The sequence below is a fragment of the Alexandromys fortis genome, unplaced genomic scaffold, assembly GCF_014885135.2.
Source record: "Alexandromys fortis isolate MF-2015 unplaced genomic scaffold, M_Fortis_MF-2015_v1.1 scaffold_15, whole genome shotgun sequence".
Classification (NCBI taxonomy): Eukaryota; Metazoa; Chordata; class Mammalia; order Rodentia; family Cricetidae; genus Alexandromys; species Alexandromys fortis.
This window is the reverse complement of record NW_026067911.1, coordinates 4,209,639-4,232,468: the sequence shown is the minus strand read 5'-3', so window position 1 is coordinate 4,232,468 and position 22,830 is coordinate 4,209,639. Positions and strand designations below refer to the sequence as shown.

At 38.8% G+C, this 22,830-nt stretch overlaps 1 protein-coding gene across 1 annotated transcript in view; it reads right to left on the bottom strand.

Annotated features, from left to right (window-relative positions):
* LOC126499314 (EGF-like and EMI domain-containing protein 1) overlaps nucleotides 1-22,830 on the bottom strand; it is a 629,335-nt gene that overhangs the window by 550,656 nt on the left and 55,849 nt on the right. Inside the window, exons 2-4 of the mRNA XM_050138486.1 lie at nucleotides 15,222-15,356; nucleotides 12,064-12,173; nucleotides 10,361-10,465 (exon numbers count right to left, since the gene is read on the bottom strand). Coding sequence (XP_049994443.1) covers nucleotides 10,361-10,465; nucleotides 12,064-12,173; nucleotides 15,222-15,356 — 350 coding nt within the window. The remainder of the gene's footprint in view (nucleotides 1-10,360; nucleotides 10,466-12,063; nucleotides 12,174-15,221; nucleotides 15,357-22,830) is intronic.

Below are 22,830 nucleotides of genomic sequence, written 5' to 3'. Positions count from 1 at the left end.
AATTGGAGAAAGAGAAAGGTGAATTATGGATAGCGGTTTCCTCAGGAATTAAAGCATTTCATCTTACTTGGGGTGAGGGTGGATAATGGAATGTCAAAGGGAGGTAAAAGATTCCATTCTACAGGAAAGCTCACAAAAGGTCCTCAGAGGTTACAGGATGTACCTGAAACTGACAGTTGGTCCCTCTCCTCTCAAGCACATACAATCTGGGAGTATTGAGAGACACTCTCAAAACAACTAAGCTGCCCACAAGAAGCAGAGGCCGTCCTTGACACCTGGAAGAGGCACAAACCAACTGAGGCACCAGGAAAAGATGCTCTCCAACCTGTTGAGCTGCCTGAATATGCAATGTGCTCCATTTTTTTCCAGCTTTCATGGGCTGTCACTCATGCTGGGATAAGGTTTTGGTGATGCAACTATTTGGGAAGATCATTTCTGTTCCTCTAAAGAACCCACATAAAACTTGTTGGTGATTATCCATACTTTGGTCTGTTGTGGGTTCCCTACGTGGGGTTTGTGATATTCCATCACATCTCCCAGAGAATAGTACCAAACTTCAGTTTCCCAACCACCTGACCCTTCCAGTACACACTATAGCAAAAACAGTGGGGAGGCACACAGGACCTACCTACCGCAATCCCTGCTCATCCCCATTTACCTGTGGGATATTAATCTAAAATATGAGAGTTAAATACCCTGTTTGACATATTGGCTGCTAACAAACGTGAGCTGGGGGATTCAGTTCCACTTTCTTTGTCTCCGTTATCTTGGCTCTAATTTGGCAATAATATAAACTCTTCCATAGAGTGGGTGGGAGCTTGAATGAGGTGACATATGGGAAATCACCTTGTGTGATTTTTTTCACTACTGCATAAATATTCTATTATTAATAGAACAGATTGGGAAAGTAGCTCTCTCTCTCTCTCTCTCTCTTGTTCTCTCTCGCTTTCTCTCCCTATCCCCTTCTCTTTCTTTGCCTGTGTGTTATTTCTTTAAAACAAGAAGGTTCTGCACAAAATAATAATGCTTTAAAATAGTTTCATTAAAAGTGCTTTATACCTACATGTTTTCACCATTTCCTCATTCCTCCCTTCCTTCTCCTCCCTCCAAATCCTCCTACATCCCCTTGCTTTCTTTCAAGTACACAGCCTATTTTTTTCATTAAATGTTGTTACATGCATACCACACACACACACACACACACACACACACACACACACACTCACATTCCTTTTGGGTACCTAAGAATCTATATGCCCTTCCCTGAGAGTCACAGGTCACATTAGCATACTGAGGGCTCTGAAAAGCCCACCAAAGGAGCACACTAAAAAGAGCACATAACTCATTACTTCAAAGGCAAAGCTAAACACAGAAACTTCATTTCATCTTACTTTTCTTAAAATACAACAGAAGGGGTGATTCAGAGAAGACACGCCGAGAAATATAGTACAGGAAGCAGAGTATTCTATTCATATTTTTAAATACAATGATAATAAATTACATCCTATGCATTCAACACGGTATTTGCTTGACCTCTGCCTGGAGGACTGAGACATCATTGAATAAATAAATAGGGAAGATGGCATCTGCACCAAATGTTCATGTTATCGAAAAGATCTTAGCCTTAGCACATACTACACACCCCTAGTGTCAGTGATGGCTGCACTTCTCTCCTCCCTTAACCCAGTCCAGACCTGACTTCTGCCTTCTTCCTTAGGCTTCTCACCATCCTCTACGTTTACCCTTTCAGGAAATCTACTGTTAATTCACACTTAAGTTAGACTTAAGTTAGATTTGGAAGACTCTCCTATCTTGGGAATATCACGAAGGTGGCAAACCCACCAGGTTCAGCCTCCTACCTACCATCCTTGTCCTCAAAAGTGACAGACACACCTGAAGGCAGAAAATATTGAAGGAAGCCATTCTTCTTTACCCAGTGTAACATATTCTGATCATGTTCCAGTCATGTAGGAGTTTTAGTGACTGAATACCTTGTTCTCTCTCTCTAACACTGAGCACTCAAGCTTCTAATGCAGAGGACCAGATACCCAGCTCCTCAGAACAGCATGACCAGACTTTCTTCTTAGAACAAGGAATTTATGGTTTCAAAGAAAGCTAGGCATGGAGTTGCCTATCCAAACCAAGTGATGTTAGTGCACCTCTCGTTCACTACCCTCGGAAACACATGAACGTGAGTAAAGTCTCCCCCACCACATCCATACCCACTTATGAAAACATATTCATTTCGAACTCAGAAACACTATCCCAAGGAACAGTGAATGTGGAAGGTTTGTTTGTGCAATAAAAGATGTTCTCTTTGTTTCACTCAGTTCTCCTTTCAAACAATACACATTGTGTTCTCAAGAAAATGTCAGAGGGAGACTGGAGAGATGACTCAGCAGATAAGAGAATTTGCTGCTTTGCCGGGGGATCCAGATTCAGCTCTCAGGACCCACGTGACAGCTCACAGCCATCTGTGACTCTAGGTCCAGGGGATCTGATGTCCTCTTCTGGCTCCTCAGGAACCAGGCATGCATATAGTACATACTCATACACATAAAGTGAATGAATGAATGAATGAATGAATAAATAAATAGATAAATAAATAAATAGGTAGGTAGGCAGGTAGGCAGGCAGGCAGGCAGGCAGGCAGACAGACAGACAAACAGACAAACAGATAAACAGATAGATAATGAAAGGTTGATAGACTCGAGATATATTGCATACTTGTATGAAATAGTGAAGAACGAAAACATTCTTTAAAAATAAAATATGATGGTTAAGCTCTAGTTAATATATTAAATGAAAATTTTTCATCTTATTTTTTTACCTGATTAACTAATGTGAGCTTGATTTAGTATAAGATAAAGCAAAAATACATAACTTGATTGCAAGCAGCAATAGAGTAAAAAATGATTATGTTTGGCTGGTTTCATGGAACAACATTTTCTTCCACTTTGGAATGTCACGGTCTTTCATCATATTGCTGCAACTTGTAAAGACATATTTTTACACAAACTTCCCCATCTCCTGTGGCATTGTATATTTAAACAGTTGTGATCTGTCCTGTCCACCTTGGCATCATTACAGACTGGGGCGTGACATTCACCCTCGATTGCCACACCTCCCACCATGACCTGCTTCCTGTGTCAGTCTGAATCTGTTTCAGAGAAAACTATTCATTATATTAAAACCATTTGCTTTCCTGTTTCCATAAGAACAATGTATGCTTCTCGAAAGCACAGGTCAGTGTATATACAGTGAGCAAAACTAAAGTGAACTCAAGAATGCACCTCAGAAATTTCAGATATGTTTCCCGGCACGGCTCCAGAATTAATGAATTCATTACCAACGCGGCAACAGCTTGGAAGCATGCCTTCAACACCTGAGTTCTTTGAAGGGCACTTCATATGCAAACCATCCATGTTTGTCTTCCCTGAACTTATGTGAAACTCCTGATTATGAGACATTAAGAGATGGGACCATTTGGATCTTTAGAAGGTGACTCTGGATCTGCTCTGGTGAACGAACCAATATATCCATGTGTGTAATCAAGTAAGACTTGCTGGGTTAGTGGATTGTCTAGTTTAGTAGGTAATCTCTCTTACTCTTTATCTGTACACATGATGCTCTGTGCTTTCTGCAAGTGTGGTCATCACCAGACTTGGACCCGCACTGTTGAGATGGAACTGTGGTCCAAAGTAAATTCGTTTTTTTTTTTTTTCATAATTTACCCAATCAACTAGTATGGTGTTTTCAGCAACAGAAAGCATTTTAAGATCTGGGTTATCAGTAAAATAAGAATACTAATGACACAGAATTGTGAGCATTTTCAACAAACACAGATATATAAAGCATGCAGTATAGCTCATAAAATCATGGCTCCTGGGTTACCCATCATTGTCATTATTATCAGCTCTCACCATGTTCTTCTTCACCAGTAATTACACCCTGTGGACTCAAACAGCCCTGGATGGTGCTGTGCATTCTCCTCGGAGACTGTCATATTTGCAAACATCAAGTAATTACAGCACAGTCTCTTTTCAACTATGGCTTGTGATTGCTAACAATGGCTACGGAATGCAAACCTACAAGCGTGCATCAGCAACGTTCTTCCAAAGCTTTGATATCCAGATCCATGCTAAAGTAGAAAATCCCATGCATGGAGTCCAAACAGCAGGTTAATCTTTTCCTTGGCACAAGGAAGAACATCAGATCTTAGTTTACTATCCTCAGAAACAGTTTAACCAGTTCCAATAGCATGCATGCCCATAGATACCAGTGTTGCCACACCTTTGTTAGTTATGGGATGAAGACTCTGGTGACTTCAGTGCAGATAAGTTCATCCCTTGCTGAGAGCTTAGGGCTCTAATACAAGGCATCTTTTACGTGACAGATACAATAAGCACAGATTTTAACTAGTGTAAGTTGCTGGCTCCTGTTAGGATTGTATATCAGTTTATCTCCACAATATAACCTGTCATTACTTCATTTTCTAGAATCTGCTGGTAATGTTCCCTTAAGTGTGCCATTTTCAAGTGTTCTCAATTAATGATTTTTCCATTCTTTTCCAGAATTACCTTCCCAGTCTGATTTTATATTCAATTAAAATAAGCCGCCCACTTCCGTTAGCAGGATTTGCTCTTTGTAACCCCCTGCCACTTTTCTCACTTTCACTGCTCCAGCAGGCCAGCTACTGAACTGAAGCAGAAGATGAAGGGGAAATGCTTGCTGAATTTCCCATGCTGCTTTGCAAAGCTGCTGCAATGAAACACCACAAACTGAGTTGCTTAAGAAAAAAAAAGTTCTATCTCTTCAGACTTTACTTTGTAAAATTAGGAAAATAATGCCGTGTGTAGACAGCATGAGGATGAAGTGAAAATGTATTTCCCACAGGTGGCATATGACTGACTCAAGCCGTGGGGTTAGAACTGGGAGAGTCACCTATTGCCTCCTGAGGGTTATGAAGGTAAGTCTCTCTGTTACCTCTCACCTCGCTTCTGGACATTTTTGGAAATGTTCGGTATTTCTTGGCATATACAACCATTGCTTTGATTGGTCTTCATTTTCTTATGATGCTCTCCCTTTGTGCATGCATCTATATTCAAAGGTTCCCATTTTATAAGGGTATCAGTCATACTAGATTTGATATGAACTCATTTTGCTTATTATATCTGTAGCAAGCCTATATCAAAATAAGATCACATTGAAAAGTACTTGGATTTAGGACTTTAACATAAAAAAATGTGGCAACAGGGAACATAATTCAAACTATATAACATTGCTCAAATAAATAGTGTTCTTAAGGGAATTTCAACTGAAGAAAACCCCTGAGTCCAGCTTTCTATTATCTACAGTCAATATAGTTCCTTGGCTGGGACCTGCCTCATGGTCAGCTGTGACTCAGTCTCCTCTGAGATTTGCTCAGATTCCCCAGTGTGAGAAGCAAGGCAACTGGAGCCTTTCCTCCTATGATGAGAGCTCCCCGTCTAGGGTCCTCAGAGCAACTATGGCAAATGAGAAGTGGTACAGCTTGGGTAATGCTTTTCAGCCTATAAATCACACGTGTGCTCCCTTTGGCCGCTCACAAATAACAAGCTGACATGAAGCACACAGCCACACTGAACATTGTCAGAAGGGCATCCTGGCTTTCAGGTTGAGCTAACAGTTTCTGAGGCCAGAACATTGTATGTGTAGATCTCATGTGTCCTACATCCTCGCTATTTGCTCATAGAGCAACCAATTTGACTCCATAGTACATAAAGGTGAGGTGAGAATACTTATTCATAGCCTTTAGATCACTGTTAATTTAATGTATATGAGATTCTGGAAATACTGTGGGAACACTGTTGGAACTCAGGAAGGCTGAAGTTTTTATTTATATCTTTAGAAATTATAATGCTAAGGCTGGAATTAGAAGCACCTTCTCCAAGACAGCATAGATAGTCAACGGGGAAGCCCAGTTTCAGCCTCAAATTGCGTGAAAACTTGACAGACATTATTTTAAAAACTTCTTATTTTTTATATACATCCAAATACGACATTTAAAGGTGATACAAACATTTGTGGATTCTTCCATAAGTACAAGGAAATGGAGAAGCAACAAATGACGCTGCATGTTCAAGATACCCCAACTTGGGCTGGAGAGTTGGCTCGGCCATTAAGAGTGCTACCTGCACAATCTCAAGGGTGGGAATTCAGATCTCAGCACATGAGGAATAATCCAGGTCTCCCATACAAGCTATCAACCAATTGTGAAAGAGACTGAGACAGGAGCAGTGCTGGGACTTGCTGACTTCAAGCATAGATGAGAAGAAGTGAGCCCCAGGTCCAGGGAGAGATACTACCTCAAGTGAATAAAGGGAAAAAGACAAAGAAAATGCCAGATGCCCTTTTCTGGCCTCTGTATGTTCACATGCATGTGCACTAACACACACATGCACATGGTGGGGAGGTGTAGATAGATGATAGATAGATAGACAGACAGACAGACAGACAGATAGATCCTCAACCACAGGACTATATTATTCAGTAACTGAATTTGGCAACAGAGTTATGAAGAATTCCATCAATTAACTCTCTTTCCATCAATTAACTCTCTGTGTATAATGTCTGAAAAACACCAGGTTTGGTCATAGGCTAATGGCATGATTTGGCCACTTCTTATGCAACACTTTCTACAGCCAGGAGAATTGTTGTTGTTTCCCCTTTATCCACTGTGTTTCTTATGTCTGTGGAAAATATGCTAACATTTCTACCAAATCTCATAGGATGACTTTGTACATCTGGAAGAACTGGCTGTATTTTGTACTTACAGGCATCTTTGAGAAACTTCTCCCCTCTAGGTATGGCATGATGAACACATTCCTCTTTCTCTTAGGACAGAACCATATCCCATCATGGCAATGGTGAGCTGCAGTATAATCATAGAACTTCTGATCTCTATCTCCCACCAGACTAAGAGGAAACCATTTGTTTTCACATCTGAGGTATTAGTGCACAGTCTGATAGATAAATATTTACCAAGTGGGAGACTTGAGTGAAGGCTGATTGACTGGCAGAGACAATGAGCAAATGCATGCCTAACTAATAAGAAGTGGAGACGCCCACCATTAGCTACACTGACATTTTGCTTGACTTCTGACCCAGAGGAAAGGAAGAGAGGTAGTAATGTGGGAATGAGGTGTGACTTTGTGTGTGAAATTAACCAGTGCATGGAACTCCCAGCTCTCTCTGAAGCCGTAATGTTTCAGAAAAGAGGAAACTTCACTACCAGCTATCTAGTTTGATTTGCATGTGTTCAAACCTTCAAAGTATTTCTTTTGATTTCTTCAATCAATAGTTATTTCAGAAAGCTTTTCATTACTTCCTAATTGTCAAAATTCATTTTTTTTCATTCACCTTACGAGAGCCTGATTTTTTTCAAATGAGTTAGGTACGTCAGCAATTTTAGAATCATTATTAACGTCAAGTGTTGCTCTTACTTATTAGCACGGCCCCGCTCTCACTAGGACTACAGTCTTTTCTCCACCGTAAGAAGGCCAAATGACTTATTTTCATGTTCTCTCTTCCTGCACACATTGGTAGCACCAACTTTACTCCAGGTGACAAACTCATTTACAGTGACCCTGATGATCTGAGACAAGCATCACATCTTTGGCTCTGAAGGAAGATGTGAGGATTCTATTAAAAGTAAACATCAAAAATAAACAAATAAGACCTAGTTCAATTTTAATTCACAACCCCCTGCAGCATGCACTCAGGCAAGCATGCATGTGTGCGTGCAAATACACACACACACACACACACACACACACACATTGATCCTTAATTAAAAATTTAACTGCACATATTCATTGACTCCCAACAACCCCACAGCTGGGATGTTCTTCACAAAATGTAAAGCACAACATCATCACAAGCCTGATTATTGTGCCAAAAACTAGAACAAAATTTGGAATAAATGTTTATCATTATCACTCAATAGTTAGTTTTTGTTTTGTTATGCTTTGCTTTTTTTTGAGGCAGGCTTTCTCTAACTTTGGAACCTATTCCAGAACTAGCTCTTGGAGAACAGGCTGGCCTTGAACTCACAGAGATCCACCTGCCTCTGCCTCCTGAGTGCTGGGATTAAAGGTGTGAGCCTCCACCACCCAGCTCAATAATCAGTTAAAAAATGTGTGGTTCACTGATGTAATAGACTGTATAGACCATATAGCTGTGTGTGATTCAGTAAGTTTAGGGAAAGACATAAAAAGGTTTCAATAGCAGGCAACGAAGGAGAACACATTAGATGGGAAAAAACAGAAGGATGTTCATTAAAAAAAAATCTGTGAATAATATGATCTCAAGTGTACACACTTTTCATACCCGTGTGAACATAAACAAATAGGTATGGGATGCCCATCATGGTTAACTGCAGACAGCAGCAGTTCTGTATAGTTTTAGTTTGCTATATCATATAGACTGGGATTTAATGATAATTAGAATTTGTTAATGTTTATCATTTGAGGGATTTTTATATACAATTTCAAATATAGCATTCAATTTATTTTACTGATATATGTGCATATATATGGGAGGAGGCAGATATCATGCATAAGAACTCTAGCCCCTAGAGAAGCATTAGGTTAGGGGCCTGTCTCTCCAGGCTACAGTCAGCCTGCTTAGTGGGCTTTGTCCTGTGAGCTACACTTTACAAACAGCTTTTACAATCTGAACTTCTCATCCTTTAGAATTCAGCTAGTGTAATTTCCTCTTCATTGGGTTCTCCTGTTTCTCAACTGCTTGATTTCCTAGAAAGTCTTCAAAATTTCTCCATTAAAACAACCTAGTTTATATAGTAAAGGGTACCTCATTTTGATGAGGGAAATACAGTCCCAAGGAGGAGACTCCCTACTCTCCACAAATGAACCCCTTAGGGCTGTCAATTCTTTTTTAAATTCAACAAGAGTCCTATTGTGGGAGAGGAAGCAGTGTTAGAGTCTAAGCGAAGCAAGTCTGGACAGCAGTGCTGGCTGGGGCAGCAGGGAGTCCTGACGGGTATTGTGTATGATGGTGTTATCTTGTGGCTCCGGAGACTTCGCGGTAACAAGACAAGCTTGTGTAAAAGACAATCTTTCTACTACAAAAATGAAAAGTTTGACACTTGAATTTCAGAGAGCACATTAATTATTTTGGTGTATGGCAGTTGGTAAGTTGGAATAATCAAAATATTCAAGTACCGGTGTAAAAGATAAAGAATAAATTAATCCAAGTATAAATGGGCTACTATCTTTACCATGTCTCTTTTATTACCTTTGTGTTCTGCAGCCTGATGTCCTGTAATATTTGCTCCACAAAACAATGCATTCATAAATAAATAATTATGGTTTTTAAAGAAAACCTCTTGATCAACCAATAACATCTGTAATTCCCCATCACAATTAAGAGCCAAAATACTGAAGCCTTTAGTATCTTCTATTTTATTCAAAGCCAAATAATTTGTTACCATGGATCCACGTGTGGCTTTGTTATTGTTGTTGTTTCGAAAGCACTGGAAATTGTAAAGATAAATGCTATGCTCAGAGCCTCCATGGATCCCTGTTTCCAAGTGTAAGATCGCTCAATGTCGACTTTGTCTTAATTCATTTATTTCTCGAAAGGCAACCCAGGAAAAACTTTGGGAATTAATTTACGGGAACATCTCTGAAGTGGCCCATGGGAGATGGGAGCACTGTTCTTAACCCCAAGTGAGGAAGAGAAAGAGAACAAGTGGTGCACCTCAGAAACTTTGTGGTTTTCCCTTCAGAAATCTGAGCGGTAGACACAGAAAGCACACATACCTTCTGCTTTAAGTGAGGTTTCATTCTGCCGGAAAGGTTAAATCATTGGTCGTTCCAAAAACTTTCCACACAAGAAAATCTTATACATACATATCAAGTGAGGGTTGAAGCCCTGAGAGTCACTCAAACCTTATGAGTTTCAGGTTTTGTGATTTTTTTTTAAGGTAACAGGTAAAGGGTCAGTCAAGTTCATGCTGATTGCATTTTGCTCATTTATAGAGCCCAGAGATCTCACAGAATATCATACCATAGCAGTAATTTCAAGCCATCCTCCATGGGAGACTTAACATCCGACCCTTTCTTTACAAAGTAGACATCCTGTTCTTACAAGACCCTTTGAATGCCTATAGCAACAATTTACAACTCAGCTACAGAGCATATTTTAAGATGCATATTACACTGTGGTTCTGGATTTCTGCTTAATGGCTCATATTCGATGTTTACCAATTTCCAGACAAGTAATCCACCATGAGACTACCAGGACAAAACAGCAAACAGCGTTGAATTGTGACAGAATGGTTCTGCTGGTGACTTACCGTATTGACAGTGGGGTCCCTGAAACCCTTGTGAGCAGAGGCACTGTTGATCATCCCCGTCCAAGCACTGCCTTCCACTAAAATGGGTTCCCAGAGAAGCCACAGCTAAAAGGAGTGTTCAAAGGAAGAATAGGTAGGGTCAAGAGAAAGAAAGGAAATGATCAGTATAAATAGGCATCTTACAGTTAATATAACATGATCTTGAAATTTCCACTGCCCCCCTTACACAGGAGGGTTATAGAAAAAAATTGCTATTACTAGACAAGGGCTGACTATTAGAAGTCTTGCGGAATTATCTGTAGAAACTCTTCTGTGAATTTCGCAAACACACAGATTCTGAGAGCCCCTCTAGATGTACTTAATACAAATCTACCCTAAAGTCTACACCAGGCCAATTGTGTTCACATCGAGACAGAAGTATCAGTAGAAAGGAACTACGTGGATAAGGTGACTGTGTGATCAAAATGATCTTTAAAACAACAACAATAATCAAACAAAATGCTAATATTTAACCAGAGGCAAAGAACTCGGGTAGCTGTTAAATAATAAATACGAATACTTTAGCTTAGAGCTGCCTGTTTTCTGTCCTTTATAACACAGTTCTGACAGTATTGTGGAAAGGTCTTTTCTATGATCTTAAACCAACCAGTCATAGTGACCTGAGTGTAAACACACTCTTGCCACAACACTTGACACTATACCTGCTTAATATAGGAAGCCCACAACAAAACTTCTCCGATGTATTTTAAAAGCAGAAAGCCCACAAGGAAAGGAGGCAGGAGCTGGCAAACTCTGTAAGGTGCAGAGGCAGGAGAGATGAACTGTGCTATGATGCTGCACTGATTAGACTCACAGATGCAATCTAAGGAGCTTCCCAATTGCCATAGGCACATGATGCAGGTAAATGGTTCACTTGAGGGAGCCATTTCCCACAGCCCTGTGAGCTGTGGAATGCCACCAGTTCTCTGCCTGAGTGCTGTCAAACACCAGACTCCAAGGCTTCTGAAATCCCATCACCTGAGGCTTGGAAACAGAGTGCAGACCTCATCTTAAATAGCAAGCTGCCTCCAGAGCTCTGCAATTAATCATGACAAGTCCACGTTGAGAAATCCCATCTAGATTTAGTACAGTGATTTCCCTCTGGACTTTTGAATCAACTATGGATTACAAAGTTGATGATATAGGAAAGGGGAAGACAGTGAAGTGGGATGGACATCAAGGAGAGTCTTCCTGCTTTTAAATCACCTGTCCTCTAAGTAGACAGAATATACAGGAGCTTTCATTGGTCCTGACCTGCAACCCATCATGAAAATGGTTCACGGAAAGGCTTTTTATACGCATTTCCTCCCACGTCACTTCTGAGTCCTTAGTCTAGAGCAGTGGCACTCAACCTAGAGGTTGCAACCCTTCACAGGGGTCACCTAAGATCTCCAGAAAACACAGATACATATTACAATTCATAACAGCAGCAAAGTTACAGTTATAAAGTAGTAACAACGGTGATTTTATGGTCGATGTCACCACAACATGAGGAACGATATAAAGGACTACAGCCACAGCATTAGGAAGACTAAGGACCACTGGTTTCAAGCAATGCTCTGAATCTCCAGTGCTTCTTAAAATGCCAAAGCACGATAGGCATCCTGTGGAGGAAACAAAAGCATTCCCTGTTGCAGAACCTGGCAGGAAGAATTACAACTTACAGGAGAGGCAGCCTGGCTCGTCATCCCATCGACTCCAACCGGGGCAGCATCTGAAGACTGTCTGGTGTTCTGTGGTATACACCTGCCTGTAGACGGTGTAGTAGCGGGTCCTATGGCACACAGGATAGTAATCAGGAAACCTATTGTGCCTCTGATGGCAAAATTATCATTTCAAGATTATAAAAATTTCTCCCTTAGATTCAAATTCTGTTACATATACTGGGAGACAGATAAGACATGGAATGGCTAGCTATGGGTGCACTTTGCATAGAGCATACAACTACTACACCACACATGCAATCAGCATAAGTTTTAGGTATGGATTGTTGAAGATTAAGAAGCATATAAGTGAGCTGAAGTGTTCTTTAATGCAGAGGATTTCCTACAGCTTATAACTGCCTGTAACTCCAGCTCCCGGGGATCTGACACTCTCTTCTGGCCTCTACAGACACTGCATTCAGATGCACAAACACACACACACACACACACACACACACTTAAAAATAAGGCAATAATCTTTAAAGTATAAATGCAAAGTCAAAAGTTTCTTTGGGATGAAGCAAGTACAGTAGGAGATTATGTCAAAGTCCTCTCAGTGAGGAAGGACCAGAGCCTACCTGTCAGCTGACTGCTGTATCACCCATCTCAAAGCATGATGACTTCCTTTCTATCAAACCAAATTCCTGTATATGCTTTATCCCTGAAGTTCTAGCTCATTCTTTCCCCTTCATGTACCTTGTCCCATGTCCTAGCCCAAATCCTTCATTATTCAATGCCAACTTCTATTTCCACTTCCTCCAGATTCTCTCCTCTCTACGTCAACCCTCTTTATTACTAGAGAGTTTATTGGCTTCAGCATTGTTTATCACATTTAATTATTCAACATCTTGAAATACAACCGAGAACTTCTGTGTATATCTTTCCAATCAGGATATGACTAAATGTATATACAAACAGAAAAGGGTATGTTTGGCAAGACATCAATTAGTTTTTTACATTGCTACCCCTCCAAATCAGTGCCACAAACAGAGCTGTTAAACTTGCAAGATCTTGAGGATAAACATGTGAAGCCCGTGACACTTAGTCATGTTTGTTCTTCCCGCATCTGCACTGCTGAAGATAAACATGTGAAGTCTCTGACACTTAGTCAGGTTTGTTCTTCCCACAACTACGTGGCTGAGGATAAACATGTGAAGCCTGTGACATGTAGTCATGTTTGTTTCTCCCACGTCTAAGCCTCTACACGGCTGAGGATTTTCTTTAAGTCATATCACTATCTACAACAATTAAACCACATTGGGACAATACAGAAAACTTAAATGAAAAACCCTTTTCAGAAATGATTTCCAGGACTGGAGAAATGCCTTAATTGATGAAGGGCTTCCCTTCCAATCCAGTGACCCCAGTCCAATCCCTAGAATATGCACGAAGACTGTACTCAGCAGTACAGATGTTTATAATGACAGCCTCCCAGGGAGTTAATGGGAGGCATTCACAGGAGATCTAGAGCATCACTGGCCAGCTCAGTCAGTAATGAACATGAGAGACTTGTTTCAAGCAACATGGAAGGCAAGAAGCAACGCCACACACACACACAATACATTCCTCTAATCAATAAATCATATATACTACAAGCATGTCTACACACACACACACACACTACTCTAATTAAGAAATCATATATATGCAAGCATGTCTACACACACTCTTCTAATAAATCGTATATACTACAAGCATGTCTACACACACACACACATACTCCTCTAATTAAGAAATCATATATATACAAACATGTCTACACATACACACACTTCTAATAAATCATATATACTACAAGCATGTCTACACACACATACTCCTCTAATTAAGAAATCATATATATGCAAGCATGTCTACACACACATACTTCTAATAAATCGTACATACTACAAGCATGTCTACACACAAATGCACACACTCTATGCACACATGCACTCCTCTAATAAATAAATCTTATGTACTACAAGCATGTCTACATAGACAAGACACACACATTCATCTAATCAATAAATTGTATATACTAGAAGCATGTGTGTTGCCTACGCTTTGTGATGAATTCACTCCTACTGGTTTGTATTAACGCACATATTGAGTTATGCGACATGTGTAAACTGTTTTCAGTACTCTTCATGCTATGATTTTCCAGCTTTACACACTAAAATACAGAGAAATACTGAGTTTAACATAAAGCCATGAAACAAGTAATAATTAGGAAAACTTTTCTGACTTAACTGACATTTACATATTCTCAATTTAAAACAACACCCCAAAGAATACTAATCTAAAGGATAAATCTGTATCTGTATGCATATGGACACAATATAGTAGGTACCCATATTTACAGCTGTAAAACCTTTAGTTATGTATTATAACTGTCACCATGGTTGTACAATGGCAAGGTGAGTTACTTATAAACACCCTAACTTTTCACTGATAATAGTAGTATTAATAAATTCATTAACCTAAAACCATAATTTATTGTTAAGATTTATCATAAATTTAGATTCATTTAAATCATTTTCATAAAATCCAACCCAATACCCAATAGCAAACACTTCTATCAAGAGGCTCTTAGATGTTTTGTGAAACGATTTCAAAACTTTAAAAAAAAAATGATGAGGCCTGGACTCTTAGAAAGCATTGTGGACATTAGCTTTTCTCTCTTCTTACAGCCTGCTGGGTTGATCCTAATTCAAAGGCCATGAGAAAGTTAAAGAATCTGTGGGGTTCAAAGTGCTGCAGAGTGACAAGGGCAGGTCAGATGCTGCTTCCCAGCTATAGAAAGCCTGGATCAAGTCGAGCTAAATTTAACAAACCAACACAATATTCCTTGTTTCTGCCATCTTTCTGATCTTTAGCTTTCAATGATATATCATATCCTGAGGTAAAATTAGTGTCTATAACCAAAAATAGTTCACACATAAGCAAGGTCTAACATAAGTGTCCATCCTGTTGCTGAAGGAAGCCATCTATGTAAGTGTGAATGTTCTTGGTAAGTCTCCCTTTGCCCTCTACTTAGTTACCCAACCAACTACAGTTCATGGGAAAAGGCATTTAGGAATAGGTGAAGCTTCTCATTTCGAGTTTTAGGAGTTAAAGGAGTAAGGACATCACCTTACCTTCTTTCATAAGCCACACACCACCGTGGGCCTGTGCAGCCTTGTTTCCAGAACTTGACGGTGTCAATGAAAGCTCGGGTGCATGGGCGTGACAGTCTTACCACCACCAGCTGCTCCTCCTTGCAGACATTTGGCCTTCACAAAGAGAGAAATGCGCAGTTACACAAGAAGAAGTGAGCAGAGTTTCTGTAAGAAGCATGAGTGTTAATTGGTCCACTTTCCACAACACATTTGTAATGGCATAGAAAATACATACAGAAAGTAACAGGCGAAAACATAGGCAATGTTTGGAAGAGTTCAGCTTTCATGACAGTGTACAATTACCATGTGTCAATTAAGGTACAGATAGTCTACAATATCTGGGGCCAGGAAGAAAGAAAACTGGAATTGATCTTAAAGATCAAAAAAACTTTTAGAGATATTCTAGTTATTATAGTCCCATTGATTAAGATGATTGAGTTGAACATTAAGTTCTGAACTCTTTTAGAGCCAAAATTTAGAAAGAAACAGAATGTCAGGATTCTCAAAACCCATGAAGAAACAGCAAGCCAATTCATTAAAGAACTTTAGTCTTTCCTGGAAATCAATCTCTGAGCAATATTCTTCATCTGTATGTTTAATTTGAGTTCATATGTAATATGATGCTTTTTTAAACACAAATAAATTTCAATCTCCCTATCTGAGTTTGCTTCCTGCTTCTGTGGTAAAATACTAACCTAAAGCAACTTGAGAAGGAAAGGGTTTATTTGGATTACAGTCCATCACTGATGGAAGCCAGTGCAAGAACCCAAGGCTGGGACCTGAAGGCAGGAAGTGAAACCCTGGCTCACTTCTGGCTTCCATTCAGTTTGCCCTCCTGCACAGAACCATCAGCCTCCAACGAGCTCCACCCTCCTCCACCAATCAGCAATCAATGTGATGGAGGCGATTCCTCAACTTGAGGTTCCATTTTCCCAGGTGTGTCAAATTGTTAATGAAGAACAAATGTTACACCACCCCATTACAGGGCAATTGCCTTAAAGAAGGTTAATCCAGATTCATAGGTTCACTTGTTGTGTACCTATACACTGATAACCCACCTAGAGTACCAATAGTACTTAGAATCTTTTGTGATTTTTAAGAATGCTTTTGGTGACTGATGTGGGATTTCCCTCTGTATGCTGTGAATATGTTTTGTTACCATTGGTTGAAAAAGGAGCTGCTTTGGCTTATGGCAGGGCAGAATATAGCTAGACAGGAAAACTAAACTGAGTGGAGGGAGAAGGAAGGTGGAGTCAGGCAGATGCAATGTCGCTGCCAAAGAAGATAGATGCCGGAAACTTACTGGTAGGCCATAGCCTCATGGTGAAACATAGATTAAGAGAAATGGGTAAATTTAAGCTGTAAGAGCTAGCTAAAAATATGCCTAAGATATTAGTCAAACATTGATATAATTAGTATAGTTTCTGTGTGATTATTTGGGTCTGGGAAATGAATGAGCAGTCTCAGTCTCCAGGTGACAATCTATTTACTAGCTCAGTGCAGTCTTCATTTAGAGTAATACTAATGACAGTTGCAAGTTAGGCAAGTCACTCTTGCTTTTCGTGTCTGCAGGGTCATTTACAGGCTCCATACCAGCACAAGCTAAGGATGCAAAAGATTATCCAACCCTGGTGTTCCTTTCTTTGGGAAGCTGACATTCTGACTTAGTCTTCCCTACTCATAATCTTAGAGCCTTTGAAGACGGTCTTAGTTAACTCTACTCACAGTCAGCCAAAAGTACAATGTGAACTCTATTTAAGTTGCTACAGGAATGTCCTAAAAATTTCTGTGAATTTTCCTAGGAACACAGAATTAATGTCTAAATGTATGCCCCACACATAACTCAATGACATCACCCTAGTTGGCCACAGCTCCCATTTTTCTCACTGCTTTCTGTGGCTCTAAATCTTGCCAACTGATATCTCTTACAGCCCATTTCTCACACACATGTACATTCTAAAAAGTGATTGTTTAGATTTGTAATTGCCAATTTCATCTAAATGCTGTAAGGATACTGAATTTCATTTATGAGTTTGCATAGCACATTTTAATATTTAAAATAAATACAATAATAGCAAAGTAACTATAAAGACTGAACCTAAAATATGCATTCATGAAATCATCAAGAATTGGACAGCAAGACTAAAGAAAATTTTAGTTTTTAAGAATCTGCTATTATAGAAAATAAAAGCATATTTGTATATTATATGTATATATGTGTTAGTTTAATATATTTGTGTCTCTACATACATTGGCACAAATATATAGAGATACAAATATATTAATATGTATATATGAACAAAAATACAACTTTATTCAGTCTTATGTGATTTTTGTGAGCCAAGCAGCCCAAAAAGAATGAACACAATGGTCGTTTATTTTGTTATCAACAGTGTAATATATTACACAAGATCCCACATTGAATTCCAGTGTACAATCTCTTCATCTATCTGTCCAACAATCCACTCACTCAAAAATTACTTATTGTGTACCTATACACATAACATATTGTTTCAGAAGTATTCCACAAACACAATTTTGGGTATAAGTCTTCTATCATAAAGCACTGACCAGGAAATGATGAACTGATACACAGAAGGACGAGCCAGTAAAGGGCACAGCATCAAAACACTCAACAATATAGATAAACTGCCCTTAAAGATAATTAGGGAGCCACACTAATTCCTCTCAGAGCTTGGTTGAGGGCAACTCCTTCTTAATATTTCAGGCCAAAGCATAAATGAGACATATCCAGCTTTTAGAAATTACATCAGCTGTCCAATTAGACTTAAATTGGTAAAAGAAAGGGTTTTCCCCAACATGTACTAGAGTCTGGCAATATTAATTTCTAACTAAATCATTTGCTTGTCCAAGATTACCTGTTACCATTTAAAATATAAGTCACCAACTTCAGACTAAATCAAATCATCATTATTATCATCATTATCTAAGGTACCTCCTTCATCCCTAGCAGAATCCCAGCATCCTTTCCTATGGGATAATGCTCTTTTACGCTTCAAATATTTATCTCTCTCATTGGTTTAATAAAACACTGATTGGCCAGTAGCCAGGCAGCAAGTATTGGTGGGGTAACCAAACTAGGAGAATTCTGGGTAGAGGATCTGGTAGGCTTTGTTTGCTAGGGGTGAGCAGAAGCGTGGCTCCTTTAAGAGATGCTTCCTGAGTCAGTGTTAGCAACAAAAACCTCATAACTCTTTTAAGAGGCCCTGCCACCGAACACTTAAATGGTATTTATAAGCAGCCACTGGTATGCTTGTTGATGGTGGCATGGACCTAGAAACTTCACTGAGCCATAGCTGTAGTCCCAGTAATAACACTTAGTAAATTAAAGACTGATGTGGTCAGAACAAGTATATACAGTAAAGACAGATTCAGAAAAAAATTCTAAATGCTTTATAATGTCTTTAAAATATACATAGGCTTGGGAAAGAAAAGAAAAAAGGATAAACTCCTTAAAGAAAGAAAGAAATTAGGAAATTAGTTGGGTGTGGTGGCACACAAATCCCAGCACTTGGGAGGCAGAGGCAGTTGGATATCTATGAGTTCAAAGGCATCCTAGTCTATGGAACAAGTTCCAGGACAGTCAAAGATACACAGAAAAACCCTGTCTCAAAAAAAAAATTAAAAATAAAAGAAATGGAGTTTATAATAAATGCATGCAAAGATGGAAAATACACAGAGAATCTGGAAACTTGTGTGTAATTGTGTTGTCTTTTAATTGTTTGATTTTTGAGGCAGGAGCAACAGCTGCTAAAGGACATTTGATTATAAATGCTGCTGGGTTAATCCAACCTACATATTTTGAAAATGCCTTGTTTTCAAAATTTAAGTCAAAAGATATGTTACTTTAGAGAAGAGGTTATGCTTTTGTTTTCACAAGAAATAAGAAGCTGTGGATTCATTCTGGGAAAAGAAAAATCAGGTTTGATCAAGGAAGATCTCCTGAAAAGTCTCCAATAGGAGCAGATGGCCCAGGTAACCCAATATTTCAGAGCACCTCTGTTGCAGTTTCCTCTGAGTTCTATATCCAGAGTAGTCTCAAGACTATTACTGTAATAGACCAAGTATCAGCCTTTCAGACTGTACCATCTTAGCAGGTCCTTAGAAAAGGAAAGAGACAGAAATGACAGTTTATAGCATGCTGAAAGTTTGTTTTGAGACATTATTCTCCCTCATTACTCACTGCTTAACTCAGCACTGCCTCTGCCTAGTTCTGCATGCACACGTTAGTGAATCCTCAGGGAGCACCAACATTCCACTGCTGGGCCCTCCATACATGCTCTGGTGTACCAAGAGACCTAGCTTTCTTTCCAAGTGTCCAGGCTTATTATTATTATTATTATTATTATTATTATTATTATTATTATTTCTTGAAATATCTTATCTAGGTTTGACAGATGTCTCACAAAGTAGAACTTCCATATACAGTCTAACAAATAACACTTCCATAAATTTCTAAATTCTTATGTATATTTTTTACTCTGCTCTAAAATATTAACATTTTCAACTTAGTTCTATGGTAGTATAAAGAGGGTGTTCAATAGGTTGTAACCAAATAAAGGACTGTATCATTTTGTCTTTAGGGGGATCCAGTGATCAAGATATAAATATCAGTTAGTGCAGAGAAAGGGTTTAGAACAGCACTTGACAGATAATCCGTGCTTAGCTATATATTAGGTGTAGGTTTTTATCACATTAATAACCTGAGGATAAATTTCTCAAAGAACCTACAATCTACAAAATTTAATTTTTACATCAGTACTAATTTGCCAGGCAGTGAAACAGATGAAAGCGGATAATGTGTCATTTTCTTTAAAAGAAAAAGTTAAAACGACACTTCCTCATGAAAACACTAATTAAAATTAATAAAAAGGCACCACACTGCTGCTGCTGCATCTGACCCTCGGTCCCCTTAGGTATGCACAAGCCGGCACTCTTTAATATTGTGACATAATTGGGGGGCAGGCTTCCTAAGCTGATAGGAGAGTGTTCTGGAGTCAACAGATAAGAGTGTAGTGATCTCCAGAGCGCCTGAATAACCGAGTATCCCAACGAGGGTGTAGAAAGGATCTTCATGCTTCTGAAGTCTATTACTGTGTGCACTTCCTTCTTTGTTGGCATGAGCTGGATCTCTCTGCAGCTGCAAATTAATTTCCTCTACTCCCTAAATGAATTACACGTAACAGTTTCTAAAAATGACTACAGCCATGAAAGTCATTTTCACTTAATAACTAACTATTAATCTCGTATTTCTTGGTGTCACTTTAGTATGAAGTGCAAACAAAAATTATGCTAAACATTGCAAATTTATAGCAAACACCAGCCATTGATCTATATTATTATAGACGTTTTATCACCAGAAGCAATCTAAACAAAACTCCATCAGGTTGATGCTACAATTTGTATTTATTTCTCCCAGCACTAAATAGTTCTTCAATTTCAGAACCATCATTAATTTCTTATAAATGCAAATCTTTATTTCTTATTTTAATCTACAATGATTTTTCTAAGTCTTCAGAAGATTAGCTTTTACATAGAATATTCAAATAACCATTATAAATGAGATTTGGTATTCCCTGGGCTATCTATTAGCAATGATGCATAGACAACTTAAAAGGAATGGGTGGGTCCCCATTGACCCAGGATGTAATGGGCTTACAATGCACTCCTTCCTTTTCAATGATCACCTTACAATTCAAAATCAATTCATTTATAGGAGAAATTCAATATGTGTGACTATTTTCAAATTGCTTTGACAACCTCTGTAATCATCTAATTTTATTATTCATTCTTTGGGATTTCTGGGAAGATCTAAGTCATTGCACTGACATAATTAAATGAAAGCTATGCGAGTCTATTTGCCTTACTTATGTGGCCACCTCAAACAAAGAACCTAGTGAATCTTATCCTGACCACTCAGCCTGTGCCAAGCTCCTAGTTAATCCACCACAATTCAGTCTCTTAAATCCCTGTAGATATCTGTATGATTAAGGACTTCACTAGTGAAATTTCTACAATACACATTGTTGCCCAGCCCTATTTGATCAAACAGATGACAGAGCCATGCCATTTACAGAAGTCCAACTAACCATCACTGCATCACATCTGTTGGGGCTGTCATCTGGCTCCTCTATGGACTGTGCCCCCTGACTCCTCCCCTTCTCCTATGTTGGGAAGTTCTTTATGAAAACTGATTTATATTATCGGTTTTCTTTTTCTAAAGCATAACCCTTATAGCTAAGGCATGTTCAACATCGTGTCATAAACAGTAGCATCAGTTAGCTCAAACTTCATAGAAATCAAATGCTTTGAAGATACTGTGATGAAGAATTCATGAATTCTCTCTCCAAAATTTCTCTGATCTTGTATGATGTATCAGCAATTCTGTTAGGGGTTTATAGTATAGTCAACTACAAACTGTCCTTGAAGTTAATAAAAGAACACTCAGTTCTAGAAGAGGTTAAATGGTATTTTCATATTAGTATACAACTTGTACAGAATTGGTAATGTAAAACATGTGCTCACTCTTTATGAAGATGCTTCAGATAACGTAAACCCCCATTAGCCTTGAGATTTACTCTGACAAAAGGAGATATCTGTTTATCAAACACTATAAATTATTAAAGGAACAAAGGAAAGAAGACATATATGAGTGGTAAGACAGCCCACATTTTTTTGATGTGAAAAAATTAATATTGGTCAACAGTGCATACTACTCCTAGCTCTCTGCAACTGAATGCAATCCCTATAAAAACTACAGGGACATTTTTCAGAAAATGGATAAAATTCTAACATCCACAGGCAACCCAAAGAGAGCCAAAAAAAATTAACAAACATCAAAAGTAGTTCAGGCAGTGTTGAACAAACTCAACAGAACTAAAAAATCACAATGCCTAACTTCAAGATGTGTTACAGAACTACAGTGACCAAGAGAAGTCTGCACTCATAAAAGATATACAAAACCAAAGAACAAAGAGACCAGATACAAATTCAAGTGCTACAAGTCAGCTCATTTTCTGCAGGGATACTAAGAACACACAACAAAGAAAACGTAATTTCTCCAATAGATGATGTTTAAAACAACTGGACATTCACATGCCAAAAACCACCTTTCAAATCTTAGCTCACAACATATATAGACATCAACACCAGACTGTCTTCAATATAACTTTAAACTACTGACCTGGGTCTCTGAGATGACTTAGGGTTTAAACCTGATGATCTAAGTTTAAACCTGGAACCCACGGGGTATGAGAAGAAAACCAACAAACTCCAATTGTCCTCCGTTTTACATATATGAATTGTTACACACACGGATGCATGCACATGGGTCCACACACAATAAATAAATATAGTAGTGAACAATAGAGAAGCAAATATGGACCAATAGCACATCAACACAAAACCTCCTGCATAAGCTGGAAAGCAAGCAGGGATGGAGGGATGACCTATGAGACAAGGGAAGATTCTCAAAATACACATTTGATAAGGGGACAATAACTAAACTAAGGAATAAACATAGTCCAAAATTAGCAAAGTTTATCTCACAGCTATATGACATACATAT